At 42.5% G+C, this 15,384-nt stretch overlaps 1 protein-coding gene across 1 annotated transcript; it reads left to right on the top strand.

Annotated features, from left to right (window-relative positions):
- Positions 1-1,784: 1,784 nt before the first annotated feature.
- LOC123057854 (putative xyloglucan endotransglucosylase/hydrolase protein 1) lies at positions 1,785-2,982 on the top strand. The gene is made up of 4 exons (XM_044480732.1): positions 1,785-1,965; positions 2,133-2,233; positions 2,317-2,516; positions 2,610-2,982. The coding sequence occupies exons 1-4, from the start codon at positions 1,785-1,787 to the stop codon at positions 2,980-2,982; spliced, it is 855 nt and encodes a 284-aa protein (XP_044336667.1).
- Positions 2,983-15,384: the final 12,402 nt, after the last annotated feature.

Here is a 15,384-nt window from a genome sequence, read left to right as displayed (position 1 = left end):
GTGCATTATATATAATTAAGTGTCCAAATTAATAGAAGTTCATCATCACATTAAAACCAAAGTGCATATATAGTTCTCATCTAACAGCATATAGCTCTCCAGAGCATGTAATTAATTAAATCATACATTGAAACTATGTAAAACATTTCAATGCGAAAACAAATGCGATCATAATCGCAACCAAGGTAACAATTGATCCAACGGCATAATGATACCAAGCCTCGGTATGAATGGCATATTTTCTAATCTTTCTAATCTTCAAGCGCATTGCAGCCATCTTGATCTTGTGATCATCGACGACATCCGCAACATGCAACTCCAATATCATCTTCTCCTCCTCAATTTTTTTTATTTTTTCCTTCAACAAATTGTTTTATTCTTCAACTAAATTTAACCTCTCGACAATAGGGTCGGTTGGCATTTTCGATTCACATACATCCTAGATAAATAAAATCTATGTCACGTTGGTCGGCATAATTTTCATAAACAATAAATGAACCAATAGTTATAAAGATAATATACATACCACATCCGAATCATAGACAGGACGAGGGCCGAGGGGGGCGGATCAAAATCATCGCACTATATAAGATGCAATAATAAATGTAAGAAAATGATACAAGTATCTATCTAAACATACAAGTAAGAATATTTTTATTTCAGAAAGAAGATAAGAACAAGAGGCTCACCACGGTGGTGTCGGTGATGAGACCGGCGCGGGTGATCGACGGCGGTGAAGACGGGGACGGGGCGTGACAGACCGCTAAATCTAGACAAATCTCGAGGAAAATGGAGTTTGGAGGTCGAGCTTCGAGAGGAGAAAGCTTAAGTAGTGTGGCTCGGGCAGTCCATCGAACACCTCATGTGCATAGGAGGTGAGCTAGAGCACCACAAAGCCCTCTCCCCCTCGGCCAGAAAAAACAGAGCACTGTGCTCTGCTCTTGCTAGGGGGTATATATAGGCACCTCATTGGTCCCGGTTGGTGACATGAGCCGGGACTAAAGGGGAGCCTTTGGTCCCGGTTCAAGCCACCAACCGGGACCAATGGTGGTGGGCCAGGAGCGAGGCCCATTGGTCCCGGTTCATCCCACCAACCAGGACCAAAAGGTCCAGATGAACCGGGACCAATGGCCCACGTGGCCCGGCCGGCCCCCTGGGCTCACGAACCGGGACCAATGCCCACATTGGTCCCGGTTCTAGACTGAACCGGGACTAATGGGCTGACCCGGCCTGGACCAAAGCCGTGTTTTCTACTAGTGCTCCCATTTTATAATTCAATTCCAACTTCATACAAGCGCAAGGGATGGTCCAAATATTAAACTATAGGCAACAATTCATAATAAATCAACGATAACAATATGCCAAATATAGCAAAGAAATCTTATTGTGAATTTACAAGTGCATGGCAAAATAACTGTGAAACTATTAAACAATACATATCATTAATTTATTGTGTGCCAAAAATGCAATGTTTGAGGATATGCTAATTTTAGCAAAAAAGGATTATATAAGATACGTCTATACTTTCTAGTGCGTGGCAATTAACCGTTTTAAATGCCCAGTAATTTTCATTTTCGCCAACTATTTATTTACTGCCATTTTTAGTCGATCAATTTTCAAAATAGCGTACAAACATGCATGCATGCATGCCGTGAATGTGTGGCACATCTATACCCTTATATAAGGGTCATGGCGTGAGTGAAGCATTGTGGGAACGAGCTGAGAACCTGGTTAAGCAGGAAGCACGCGTAGGTAGATCAATCTCTTGGCCAATGCACCTAACAATGGCTTCCAGTTTGCAGCCATGGCTTCTCCTCCTCATCCTCCCCCTCCTCTCTTTGCTGCTCAGCACAGCAGCGCCTGCGGCGGTGTTCAACGACAACTTCGTGGCAGTAGGGGGTACAGATGCTAATCACCTAGTTAATCAGGGGACATCAGTTCGCCTCGTCTTGGATAGGAGCTCCGGTACGTATCACCTTTTTCTCCTACACATCGACGATCAGGAGAAAAAGCTAATCATGTGGTTTTATACAAGTAGACTAAATTAAGTTGGCCCTAATTGTGATGCACGGAAAAGCTGACGTAGTTTGATTGAATTTGACCCAAAATTTGTTTGTTTGCGTTGGATGCAGGGGCTGGATTTAGTTCCAAGCTGGCGTATGGTTCAGGGTTGATCCAAATGAGGATCAAGATACCCGCCGGGTACACTGCCGGGGTTGTAACGGCCTTCTATGTTAGTGTTGCCACATTTTGTATAGTCATTTCATTCCGTTTGATGAAAACTAGAACTGAGATGTACTTTATGTATTCTTGTAGCTCACGTCGGAGCCCGAGTACGGTGACCACGACGAGGTGGATTTCGAGTTCTTGGGCAACGTGGAGGGCAAGCCGGTCGCTCTGCAGACCAACATCTTCCTGAACGGCAAAGGCGAGAGGGAGCAGAAGTTCGACCTTTGGTTCGACCCGAGTGCCGATTTCCATGACTACAAGATACTCTGGAACCCCTACCAGCTCGTGTAAGCCCATCCATCATCCATAATCCTTCTCCAATCTGCTCTAACGGATCAATGTATATATATGTATATCACGTGCACCTTGATCGACCACAGGATGTTCGTCGACAACACCCCCATACGGGTGCTGAAGAACCTCACGCCAGGCCAGTTCCTGGTGAGGCCGATGAAGATCCGCGGGAGCCTCTGGGACGGCTCCGACTGGGCGACGGACAATGGCAAATACAGGGTCGACTATAACCGTGCGCCGTTCACCGCCGTGTTACAGGGTTTCGACGTCTATGGCTGCCCCGCCACCGGAGGCGCGCCGTGTGACTCGCTGAGCCTGTCGTGGAACGCGATCCGGAGCCTGACGCCCGCGCAGGAGGCGGCGTACAAGAACGCCAAGAGCAAGTCCATGACCTACGACTATTGTACCGATAAGTCTAGGCCCAACTTCCATCTACCGGGGGAGTGCAACAATAACTAATTACTTTTCTGGCTTAGGGTTATTACATAAACAAGGAAGCTATCAACTCTCTGTTATTACGATAAGAAGGTCTGAATTCATAAGAAAGAGAAAATTTCTTTTTGTGGGAAAGAGGAAAACATTTAGTAGTGATCCCAATCTAAATGTGAACTATAATAATAATCTTTATATACTACTTACAAAGAACGTAAGGTTTCATCTTATTTGTTTGTTCTCCCACGTACGACCAGCTTACCATGCGTATGCTATGCACACACACAGATTGATTTGCGCCATCCTTCCAGTAGTATATTTAAACCAGTTCTTATATGGACTGCCAAATCAGACCAATCTTATGTATATTTGGTAATACAATAATAGATTTATGGAAGGAAATGATCACAGCCGGAAATCAACCTCTAATCATCATCAAATCAATCTTACGTATATTTGGTAACACAATTACAAATTTATGGGAAAGAATCGATCACGGTCACAAATTAATCTCTAATCATCAGGTTAATCTTATGTATATATGGTAACACAATAATAAATTTATGAGAAGGAATCAATCAATCTCTAATAACACAATAATTTATGGGAAGAGATCAGATCAATTTCTAATCAATATCTAAGATAATATTCAAATGAATTGTTCATCACAATAAGATAATATGTCTTGTTCGGCTTACCTGCAGAGCTATTCTTAGTGTTTGTTTGACAGCCTTTTCTGAAAGTTCTTATAGAGGTTATTTAAACATGGTTAAAATTTCATTCATTATGAAAAAATTTGTACCTACAAATATAATCTATAACTATCTAAATACGCATTGCACTCTGTTATGACTTACTCGCGTGGCCTAATACCTCAATTTTCATTTTACTCCACCCATATTGTTTTGAGGGGATTTACTTCACCAGATCCCCGTGCTCTCAGCCTCTCACCTAGATCAAATAGATCGATCAACCTTGTTGGTAGCGCTAGCAAGTCGCCTACGTGCTGGCTCTGCCCCTGATCTTGTCGTTGAAATCCTGTTGGTTACATGCGTGATCACGCATGCGACTCAGCTAACGCAGAAGGCAGTGACTGTTGCATCTATACCACTTGTCAATCATTGGTGGCAAGGATTCCGGAAGGACAATTGGGATAGAAATTTTCAAATTATCTTTCGAACATAGTCGGTTCATTCATGGCTGATAATAAATATGAGAGTACACTATTATATTTTTGTTCATTCTATTGATATGTTTTCTTCCTAGCATGAATGGCGATAATTTTTCACCGTACACGTTTACTAGTAGTTCAACAAAAGCACACCTAGTACAGTCAGTCATCATGCTACTAACTAGGAAGGAAGGAAGAAATCCAGCCAACTCTCAATCACCATGAATGAGCATGCTCGCTTAGCAGAGGGGAAGGGAGAGAGAGGGTCCCCATTGAATGTATTACTCAAAATGCTAAAGAGTAGACAAGTAGTAGGTGTTTACAAAAGTGTGCTAGATCATGAGGCAAGGTAATGCCACCAAGACATAGCGGCATCCTTTGGAATAACATTCCTGAATCTAAACAGCATAGGGTAAAGTATGAGACTATGTTCCTAATAGTTATAACCAGAGAGTGTCGTTTGTTGAGGAAGAGATAATAGTGTTTCGGAGTCTCAAATTTTCCACGAAATGGAAAGCGCCGCAGAAGACCAGATGCCGTTGCTGAGGATGCAGGGCGGAAGGGGGTTGGCGTCCCAAATTTCATCGATGGAGATCGGGTCCAACGGCGATACCGCAACCCAAATTTGAACGTGCTGGACTGAGGATGAAGATATGAAGAGCATATTCACATGCAGGCTGTCACCTTGGGCAAGGCGAAGGCGTACTCTTTAGTCACACGACATCTCAATTCCTCACGTAGAGCCCTAGGAGCTAAATTGTGTGCCTTCTTGTTCGAATTTTCTTCTTCATGGCGAAGAAGATATGCTCAAAATCATCACTCCATGCGCGATGTTTGTTTCAGTACAAGGACACAGGTCAGCCACTCAGCCCAGCAAGCCGCCTGCGAGAAAGGCCCGGTCGAGACGCGAACAAACAGGCCCGGTCCATAGGCGATCGAGGCAACAAATATATTGCGTGGTTCAATCGATCAAAGGCGTGTTCATTCGGCTTCTTCCCACGAGAAACATAAACCAGCGCGGCTCTTCGTGCCCCTGGCGACCACTCGCCAGTTCACATGCTCGACGGCCGTCGCCAGATCCACGCAGAAAAGGTCAGTATGCAGCACGCCTGCACCAAACCACATATACGGATATATGATAAGCCTCTATTATAATCCTATAAGTTCCAATTCTTCTCTAACCCTAGGGCACTAGGGATAGGGATTTGAATTCTATTGGGTATTGAATTATTTGGAATAATTATGCGTTGCGCAGAGACGAGATTGCAATGTTCTTGGATGTCTAGACGCACGAGCACAGTGCCAAGCAAGTTTAGTTCTAGAACCATACAATCCAAGCATCGTGTACGTATGATTTCATAGTTCTTTTTCTTTCTGCGAATTTTAATTATCAACATTAATGGCCGTATAATAATTGCAATCATGATCCTCTGTCGCATTTTGCTGCCGCAAGTCATGCATGGCTTTCCACGTAGTTTGGAGACTTCGATGCTCCTTCATTATTTATTTTCCTATGGTGAACCAATATTTCAGTAAGACTCTTCATAGTGGATGTTTGCTAAACATTTTCACTGTCGTTATACCATGTTACATACATGAACATGATCATGCTCATAGTACCATTGATGACATGAACTTCGGTCATGCCCTTGATATGTGTTGCTGGCGGTCAACTTTCGTTCCCCGGTGATCTTTTTGTGGCTCCATTGTCCGTGAACCTGTTGGTGTCTACCCCATACGTGGAGCAGATCCGATCGACGACCCTCTCTTCTGGCCCAAATAGTCGCGCTCGAAGTGCTTCCAGCAGTCCGCTGCTTTGTGTCGACCATCCTTTTAGCACAATTGGCAATTTAGGCGGTCATCCGAGTCTTGGTTGAAATAATCTCTATTATTAAAGGAGAGTTGAACGTCGCCTCCTCCCCAGGTTATCGATACCTCCTCCCATGAGGCACCCACGTCCCGCTTTTTTCCAATTACCCTCCCAAAACCAGCGGCGGGTAAACGAGGAAACGACATGTTCACTTTGACCTCCTCTCACAGATTCATACCCGCACGCAACTCCCGAATTAGCTGGGGCACTAGAAAAACCGCAGGTCACCCACGTCCTTCTCCGACCTAGAAGACTATATTTGTATGCTCGACTGGGTACCTCTCTCTCTCTCTCTCTCTCTCTCCATCAGCTGCATAGATTACCCACTTTGTAGTTGGCCGAAATGTATAGAGCTCCTTCAATCAGATCGCCTCTTATTTCTTTGTATTTATGCCAGGGAAAATGCCAACCCAGGCAGCTACCTTCTGGATATCATGTTTTGGGTAGGTCTCCTACATATAAATTTATTGAAGTATCAATTACTTCATGAGCCGCTCTTTCTACTACCATGTTTTGCAATAACACAGGATATTTAATTTTATTACCAACAGTTCTGTGTGTCGCTTGCAGGATATTATTCCCAGTTAGCAATTGTGCTTTAGTATACCTCAGGTGTCCAAAAGAATGATTTAATTGATTATCCAATATTTATTTAGTATATGGTCCGGCTGTAGGCAAAGAAGACGCAAAATTCTTTCGGAAAAAAATGACATGTATACTGGATGCTAACAAATTAGCATAGGACATCTACATTCTGTGGTGTATCCGGCTGATGGATGTGCAACTTCTGATTATCTGAATATTAGAATAATAATAATTCTTAAGTAGCAGCAACGCACGATGTATACATGGAGCCATGCTGAAACGAGATGCTTAAATAATTGATTTGAAAAATAAAATTTGTAACACTGAAGATAGCATAATAGAAGCATCTCTTAGTTATTTAACCCATAGTTGTACTGTTTTTTAGAAGAAGAGGCTGAAGCTGATGGTCCAGCAAAGAAGATTAGAGGTGGAGACGCGGACAGGAGCCTTTGTCCCTAACGTCTGGAGTTGTCGATGGCAAAGCCACAAGGAGGACAGTTACACTGGGGCTTGCTGGCATTAAGGACTGCATCTCTGGTTAAGGAAGGTGAAGAGAGCTGCAAAATGGGTACAATGTATGGTCATTGACCTGGAGAAAAGCATGTACATGGCCAATCCCTACGACAACAATGGAGCACATGGGGTTGGCTTCGCAGAAGGTGTGGATGTCATCTTCTGCACCATAAATGTTGGCTTATTGATGATTGAGCTCAAGTTTTCGACCGGTGAAGAGGGTTCAAGAACCTGGGGTCTACTATCGTTTCTGCTCCGGTGCTCCCCCCCGGGCTAAACGCGGGGTGGGAAAACACATCGACGGCCAGGATGAACCAAAAACGGTTCATAACGAGGGGCACGATCGTCTTTGTTGCCCCCGCGTATAGCCGTTGAGGAGCCCTGGGAGGCCCGTACGGGCCCGGTTAGATCGTATGCCCGTCCGTATACGGCGGCCTTTCGTGCACGCGTGAAACCGCCCCCCCCCCCGCAAAAAAAAGAAGCCGCCCGCGCGTGGGGTAGCACGTGTCACGGGTAGTTGCCAAAACTGTCCCATCATATAAATGTGGACGGCAACCACCTCCGGCCGCATCGCCCACCATTTCCCCCCGCCGCATCGTCTCCCTCTCTCCACTCCCCACTCCCTCTCCTCTCCAACCTCCTCGTCTCCCTCACCGCATCCTCTCCATCGCAATGGCGGACGTAGGAGGCGAGCGCCCCGATTGGGGCGCTGATCTGGTGGAGCAGGCGCGGCAGATCGCTGCGGGCACCTTTGTGAGGGGGCGTGCCGGCGTCCAGCGCGGTGCTCCCTCCGCTGGAGATCTGGAGAAGGTGGGGGCGGGCCGCAGCGGCGTGGTCCAGCCAGATGCGCCCGCTCTGGCCAACTCCGGCGAGGCGCAGAAGGTGGAGGCGGGCTCTTGCGAGGCGTAGAAGATGGAGGCGGGCTCTGGCGAGGCGCATAAGGTGGAGAAGGTGGAGGCCGGCTCCGGCGAGGAGGAAGCGGAGCAGAAGGTATATGCGGCTAACTTTTAGTTGGTAGTTTTTAGATTGTAGGGTTTGTGGCCAGAACTTTGCTTGGTTAGATTTGTTGGAGGTAGGGTTTTCTCTGCATTAGGGTTTTCCTGTATTTGATTCGTGCAAGAATGATGGACCACATATGATTATTAGATTAGGTTAGAAGTAGCCAGATTGAGGGATGGGGTTTTTTCAGATGCTTATTAGATTAGTACTAGAATTTTTGCAATTCTTTAGGTGTTTGGAGTCAAATATATACTTCTGTATTGGTTTGGGTTGGTGCCTGCTTTAGTTCTTTGGCTTGATGATTAATTAAATGGATGCTTAGTTCTAGGGATTATGGCTGTCATAGTTGCAATTCTTAGATGCTTGATTGATGCATGTTGTCATAGTTGCAGTTATTTGATGCTTGATTGATGCCTGTCAGGCAGAGGCTATGAGATGGGTTGTGCATGGCCTTGTGTTTTTGGAAATTTTCTACGTGAGGTGATTAGATGGTGCATTAGTTTGGTTGTAAATATAGTGAAGGATGTGCTCATGTACTGGGTATTGTCATGTTAATCAAAAAGAGCTTCTCAAGGGCTGGATTTTTTTGTGCTGGATTGGGGCTTCTGAAGGAGAGGGGAAGCGTGGTCGAGGGGAAGGGGCAGTCTATGCTTATTTACTTTGGGTTAGTAGAGGAATTTTGTCGTTGCTTCAGAGATGTTGACAGCATTGAACATCCTCTGCAATGCCGTTGCTTCAGAGATAAAAGCATCTTGGGGTTTTTTCAGATGCTTATTAGATTAGTAGTTGATTTTTTGCTTGTTAGAATTTAATTAGTATGAGGATGAATACCTTATTTAAGGGGGAATTTAAGGTCAGATAGACGTCATATGATTATTAGATCTGTAGTTCAATGCTGCTCACATTTATGATTATTTGATTTGATCTGTGGTTCAATGATACTGGATGGAAACATATTTGATTTGGAATGCATTAATTAAGATGTGCCAATGAATTGATTTAGATGATACAAGATTCATCTATATTATAATTTATTGTTGTTTAGGTAAGTAATGAAATTTTAGATGTTTGTTGGAGATGTATGCATTTATAGTTGAAGTTATACCTAATTAACTACTGCATTATGTTAATATGTGTAGGAGCTTTGCTGCATTGTCCCAAAAACAGTAATTTGTGCATATTAAAATTTGTAGTTGGCTTCTGTAATTAGTATATACTATATGTAAAGTGTGAAGTAAACATTCCAACGCAGGATCCTAGCAACAAAATATACTATATGTTTCCATTAAGTAGTGTGTGTGTGGGGGGGGGGGGTAATTCCCTCAAAAGTAAAGTGTTGGGTTTATCCAGGGAATGTCAAGAATCCAGCTTGCATTTTCATTAGCATTTATGAAGGACATCATTTGTCTGTTGATTGATTGCTTAGATTCTGTATTTATAAGGAAAGCATTTGGTCACTTGCAACATACCAATGTGGTTCACATTCACAATTTTGTTTGTAATGACATTCTGTGAACTGCAATTCAATTCATTGTAATTGATGTGCTTGTTTGACAATATAGCAGGAGGAGGAGGATCTTGTGGGCAACAAGAGGAAGTGGGACAAGACTGGGTTCTACCCATATGAGTCTGATGAAGATGAGCCGTACGAGGTAAGGCCTAGTTCAAATGTTATTTCTGCATTGAGTTAGTATTATGTGTTTATAGTTTTTGAATGCATAATGTATTAATGTCAGTCATTAATTTGTGCAGTATGAATCTGGAGATGATGTGGTCGAGGGGAACTTCGAGTCCTTTGAAGAGAAGGAGGTGTTGAAGATCAGGGCCCAAGGACCTGCCAAGTACTACAACTGGAGGAATGAAAAGTACCGATGCCCCTACTGCAGCAAGCCCAAGCCCAGGTCTGGGTTATTGGAGCATCTGATGGAACATTGCCGGGCTACATCGATCTCTAGTCATGACTACAGGATCATTGGTCAGCATAAGGCACTCCTGAAGGTCCTGAGAAACCCTGACCTGTAGTCGTACATCATGCTGATCATCGGAAGCTGGAAGCCGTACTCATCATCAGTATATTTGATGATGTTTTACTTTTGGGAAAGCTGCATCTGGGTCTGAGCTGTGAGAAAACTTGATATATTAATGTAATGTAATGTAATGTAATGTATTGTGTGGTTGAACTGGATCTGTTGTGAACTGCCTACTACCTATTAGAATGCAATCTATATATGTGTGGCCTTATCTTTAATGGTGGTGAATGCTTCCTTCATGTTTAGTTGTTGTTTCGATGGTGCGAAAAAACAAATGGCGCTTCAGTGTTGCTTGAGACATGCTGCAACACTTGTCTATGCTGTGGGCAAGTGCAACATGTTGTACCCATGTGCCAATTATACCAAATATTGAATGTCGCAATGTTCCAAAATGGTTGTCATGAATTATAGTACATGGGGTTTAGTAAAGTTACTGATAATTGTTCATCCTCACACATTCCACCAACTCATAATTTGAATAAGCAAAAAGATCAAATGTTCCATCATTTGAACCTATGTTGCAATTACAAAGCAAATATTCCATCATCAAAGTGTGAAGGAATTAAATATAAATTTAGATGAAAAGAAAATATACATATTCAAAAAGATGTGTTTGATAAAAATACCTTTTGAATTTTTTGTATGTTATTATTTGAGGGGTCATGTAATTTTTATGTTATTTTTGGAGTGCTCAGGTAATTTTTATGTAAAGTGAAGGAAAAGGAAAAAAATAAACAAAAGGAAAAGCATGGGCCATCCTAGCCATCTTGTAAACCTAGTTCAATAAATAAAAAATTCAAAAAAATAAGAGGGCATTAAAAAGGTAAACAAATTTAAGAGGGCATTATAAATTCCAATAATTTCAAATATATAGAAATAATTTTTTACAATGCCCCCCTTAGGTATAGACTGATGTTTTGACGAGTCAGTCTAGAGGGCATTATGAATTAATAAAAAATTCAAAAAAATATAAAACCTTTGGAACCCACCTTTGTTTTTGCAATAGATCATGTGTACCAAAGTTGAGGTCATTTGGAGGTGGTCGAAAAAATGACCGCATTCCGGAGGGGCCATTTGGTCACTTAAGCCAGTTTTTGAAAAAAATGTGATTTTTACCACCACCTCCAAATCACACAAACTTTCTTGAACATGGTGACCCACATGTGCCAATCATGGCTATGAAAGAAAATTTGGAAAAAGAATTATTTACAATGCCCCCCTGAGGTATAGACCGATGTTTTGACCGGTTAGTCTAGAGGGCATTATAAATTAATAAAAAATTCAAAAAAAATAAAAACCTTTGGAACCCACCTTTGTTTGTGCAATATATCATGTGTGCCAAAGTTGAGGTTATTTGGAGGTGGTCAAAAAAATGACCGCATTCCAGAGGGGCCATTTGGTCTAAACTTAAGCCAGTTTTTGAAAAAAATGTGATTTTTCCCACCACCTCCAAATCACACAAACTTTCTTGAACATGGTGACCCACATGTGCCAATCATGGCTATGAAAGAAAATTTGGAAAAAGAATTATTTACAATGCCCCCCTGAGGTATAGACCGATGTTTTGACCAGTCAGTCTAGAGGGCATTATAAATTAATAAAAAATATAAAAAAATATAAAACCTTTGGAACCCACCTTTGTTTGTGCAATAGATCATGTGTGCCAAAGTTGAGGTCATTTGGAGGTGGTCGAAAAAATGATCGCATTCCGAAGGGGCCATTTGGTCTAACTTAAGCCAGTTTTGGAGGTCAGGTCTGAAATTGGTTTTCCTTGATGGTCCCACCAAATGATCCCAAACTACATGCATACACGACAAGAAATATGTCAACTTATGACCACCACTATTGGTCACTGAATGGTCACAAATTTCCATTTATGACCTTTTTGTGACCAAAAACATAAGGTCAAAAGCTGGGCGTCGTAAACTGACTATAGCGACCTTTCTTCTGGAATGGTCGTAGACGTTTATGACCAAAATACGTCTACTGTGGTGTTTTGGTCACTAGCAACCTCCCCAGGCCACGTAGGCATCCAGCGTCGCAAGCTGATGTGGCACAAGATTCAGCCCGGTCCAATTCAGTTTTCTACATGGGCGTAGCCCAACAATTCGGCCTTTTTATTGTTTTTTTCATGTGAATTTTTGGTCGGCTACATGGGCCACGCCCTACAACTCGGCCTTTTAATTTTCTAGGCCATGGCCCTTTTGCAAACCATTTCATTAGGCCTTTTTGTAAGGTTTTACAGAAATGCACAATATTCCAGTCCACTATTATTTGGGCTGTAGCATTTTTGATCCAGTAGACCATTTGGTCTTTTTATTATTCACTGATTTCCAGTTTACACATTTGAACAGCAAACACTCAATAATTCTCTCAATTAAATGATTAAATTCAGAAATCATTCATCCAAATACACACAACAGCACATACAAGTCTGCACGTCCAACCTCAACTAAAACAAGCAAAAACAGATACACATCAACTAAAGTTGTGGTGCGCTTCCATCACAGCAGCAGCAACCTAAGCGACATTAGATCACCAAAAAGAAACAATGCCATCAACATGAGGCGGTAATCCAACTTCAACACTTTGTGAGGAGCAGCGCCACCAGGAGGATGCCGATCGCCTCTGGTACCTGGCCACAGGTCACATCAGAAATATTCAGAAATCAGTTGAACATAATTGACTACAAAAGAAATCAGAATTGAACAGAATTGTCATGCTTGTCTACTTTCAGGAAAGTTAATACATATTTCCATGCTTGTCTACCAAAGAAATTGTATCAACTTAACACTTAGTCATGCATAAGTGTTTCACATCAAAAACATACAGCAGTGCAGACTCAAAATTGTATCAACTTAACACTTAGTCATGCATAACCGTTTCACATCAAAAACATACAAAATTTGGAGTAGGAAACTAAATCTTACTCCAGCTGCAAATACTGCTAACACTAATAGGCCAGTAGCAAATACTATATTTTTGGAGTTTCAACAAATGTTCAGTAATTTATGGAGTACAGCAGCAACATCACGTTAAGAAAGTGAGCTAAATCATCACATTTTCAACTCTAAAGGTGCGGCAGGTCCTAACCCTATCATAGGCATACGCGCAAACAGGTGCATGACAGTGTTAAGTTTTATACAAGGATGTGGCTTATTGAAACTGAAAGTCCAAGTAAAAGTCGTCAAGAGCAAAAATAATGAAATGTTTAGTCCCAGGTTTGTGAACTACGCAACAATTCTTTTAAACTTGTAATACGGAGGCTGAGTTAGTACGCAGAATGTCTGTAAGCTACAACATGGCCCATCCAAGCACAGCCCAACCCGTCAGCTACAAAGAGCATGAAATAAAAACATAATACCATACTTAATTGGAGCTTTATTTTTTTTGTTCTTACACGGGCCGCTAATAAATAAAGAGTCAGAAAAGCATCTGAATGGAATCGAGGCTCTGTTTCAGGTAGCAAAGTGGCAAGCAATCTATTTGTGCAGCAGCAATTCTAGGCTTCACTCTGCTCATGATCTACTAATGACTTCTAGCATAAAAAAACACTTCTGGCCTAGTAAGCAACAGTATAGCATGCACTTATTAAATTCTTAAGAGTAGCACATGCATTGTTTATTAAGGGAATCATCTGTTACAATTTGTGTTAAAATCTCCTAGGAGTTCAAAGGCTGGAAACAATCTACTATGGAGAAGTGAAGGACCCCAAGTACCTTAAGAGTAGCACATGCATTGTACAACTCTTCTTTACGAGTATCTCCGAAACCATCAGCGTTACCTGTAAAAGTGGTAGTCATCACATGGAAAAATTAGCCAAGCACAGCTCTAATATGGAAAGAAGCACTTCTGTATTTCTATTATATATGCTAGAGAAACTGATTTCTAGTGTTAAAACATGCAGCTCTGTATACATAATTTTGGTAAGCTAGGCAGAAGCTTAAATATTGAGTGTACAGAAATAGTCATGTGTATGCATATGTAAATCAATATGTCAAATTTATGGCCAACTAGAGATTCATGTATACAATTTGCTAGAGAAGAAAATAACAAGTCAGTTTGTAGCTAGCCTACCAGCAGTTTAACAACACTAATAGATTTGCATTTGATGCTGCCACTTAATTTCAAGACATGACAAGACAAAAAGCATGGCATCAACACGAGCATCAATAGCATACTAACACCTAAATTAATACTAAATTAATGGAGTCCCATCCATCCATGAGAAAAGAAAGTGCCTTTGGTTGATAAAGAGAAGAGAAGACTACCTCTTGCTGGGATCAAACCAGAGGATACCAGCGCATCCACCCATGAGCAGGTTGTGTGGCTCGAGGTCATGGTCCCGGACACCGCGTTCGTGGCAGAAAGCAACGCCATTGCAGAGCTGGTACATCATGATCTACATGCACAATATCACCAAGTTCACCAACAACGAATCAGTCAACGAAGTCATTGAAGCTGTCCAGAATCACTTTCAGCTATCATGCATGCCTAGAAGATAACAATACATGTGTGTTCATCATCTACGCAACAACTCACTCTCGGAAGCTGACTTTGAACGCGACGACGGAGCCCGTCTTGGGCCTGTTGAACCCCTCCCTGCCTTTTGCGCGCACCCTCTCTTGTATCTGCACAGCAAGCACACAAAGCTCTACAATTTTAGCACAGCAGACGCACTGCACTTTGAGGCCCCAAGAATCAAGACCCCGGTAATTTATTATTACAGAAAAACACACCCTCTGCTTCATGAGCTCCAGGTTGCCGATGCTGTCGCCAAGGATGGCGCGCATCTCCTCATCGTCCCTGCAAGCGTTCTCCAGGACCCTAAACCATCACAACAACAACCAGTGAGCTAGCTAGTTAACTAAGCAGAGAGGGAAGTAGTTACACAGGACATTATTATTCTTAAGTGAATTAAACAAGTCCACCCATCCCAAATCCTGCAGCTATGGCTACATTTGCTAGTATTTTGCTGCTTGGTTAAACTATGCGCCGCTACTAGAGATTACATCGGGGATGCAGGAGACAATCTGATGCGTTCGATACATGGCCTTGGATGCAACTAGCAAACTAGAGTACGAAAGGCAGTGCTGTCGAGTAAAGCATAGTACTTATGTGAAATGCACTGAAGCTGAAACAAGATAGGGATATATACCTGCGGCAACACCGTGGCTGGCCGCAGATTGGCGAACACGCCGAGCCCGGCACGGATGTTGAGCAGCCGGTCTCAGGCTTGAGATGCTTCTCACTACTGTCCC

The sequence above is a fragment of the Triticum aestivum genome, chromosome 3A, assembly GCF_018294505.1.
Source record: "Triticum aestivum cultivar Chinese Spring chromosome 3A, IWGSC CS RefSeq v2.1, whole genome shotgun sequence".
Lineage (NCBI taxonomy): Eukaryota > Viridiplantae > Streptophyta > Magnoliopsida > Poales > Poaceae > Triticum > Triticum aestivum.
Note: the sequence above shows the minus strand (reverse complement) of the source record. Positions and strands in the feature narration are given on the sequence as shown.

Bases quoted from the DNA above. Each gene is read 5' to 3' on its own strand.
- LOC123057854 (XM_044480732.1), top strand. From the start codon at position 1,785: ATGGCTTCCAGTTTGCAGCCATGGCTTCTCCTCCTCATCCTCCCCCTC. The intron at 2,234-2,316 runs GTTAGTGTTGCC...GTATTCTTGTAG, and splicing joins GGGTTGTAACGGCCTTCTAT to CTCACGTCGGAGCCCGAGTA. The intron at 2,517-2,609 runs GTAAGCCCATCC...GATCGACCACAG, and splicing joins TGGAACCCCTACCAGCTCGT to GATGTTCGTCGACAACACCC.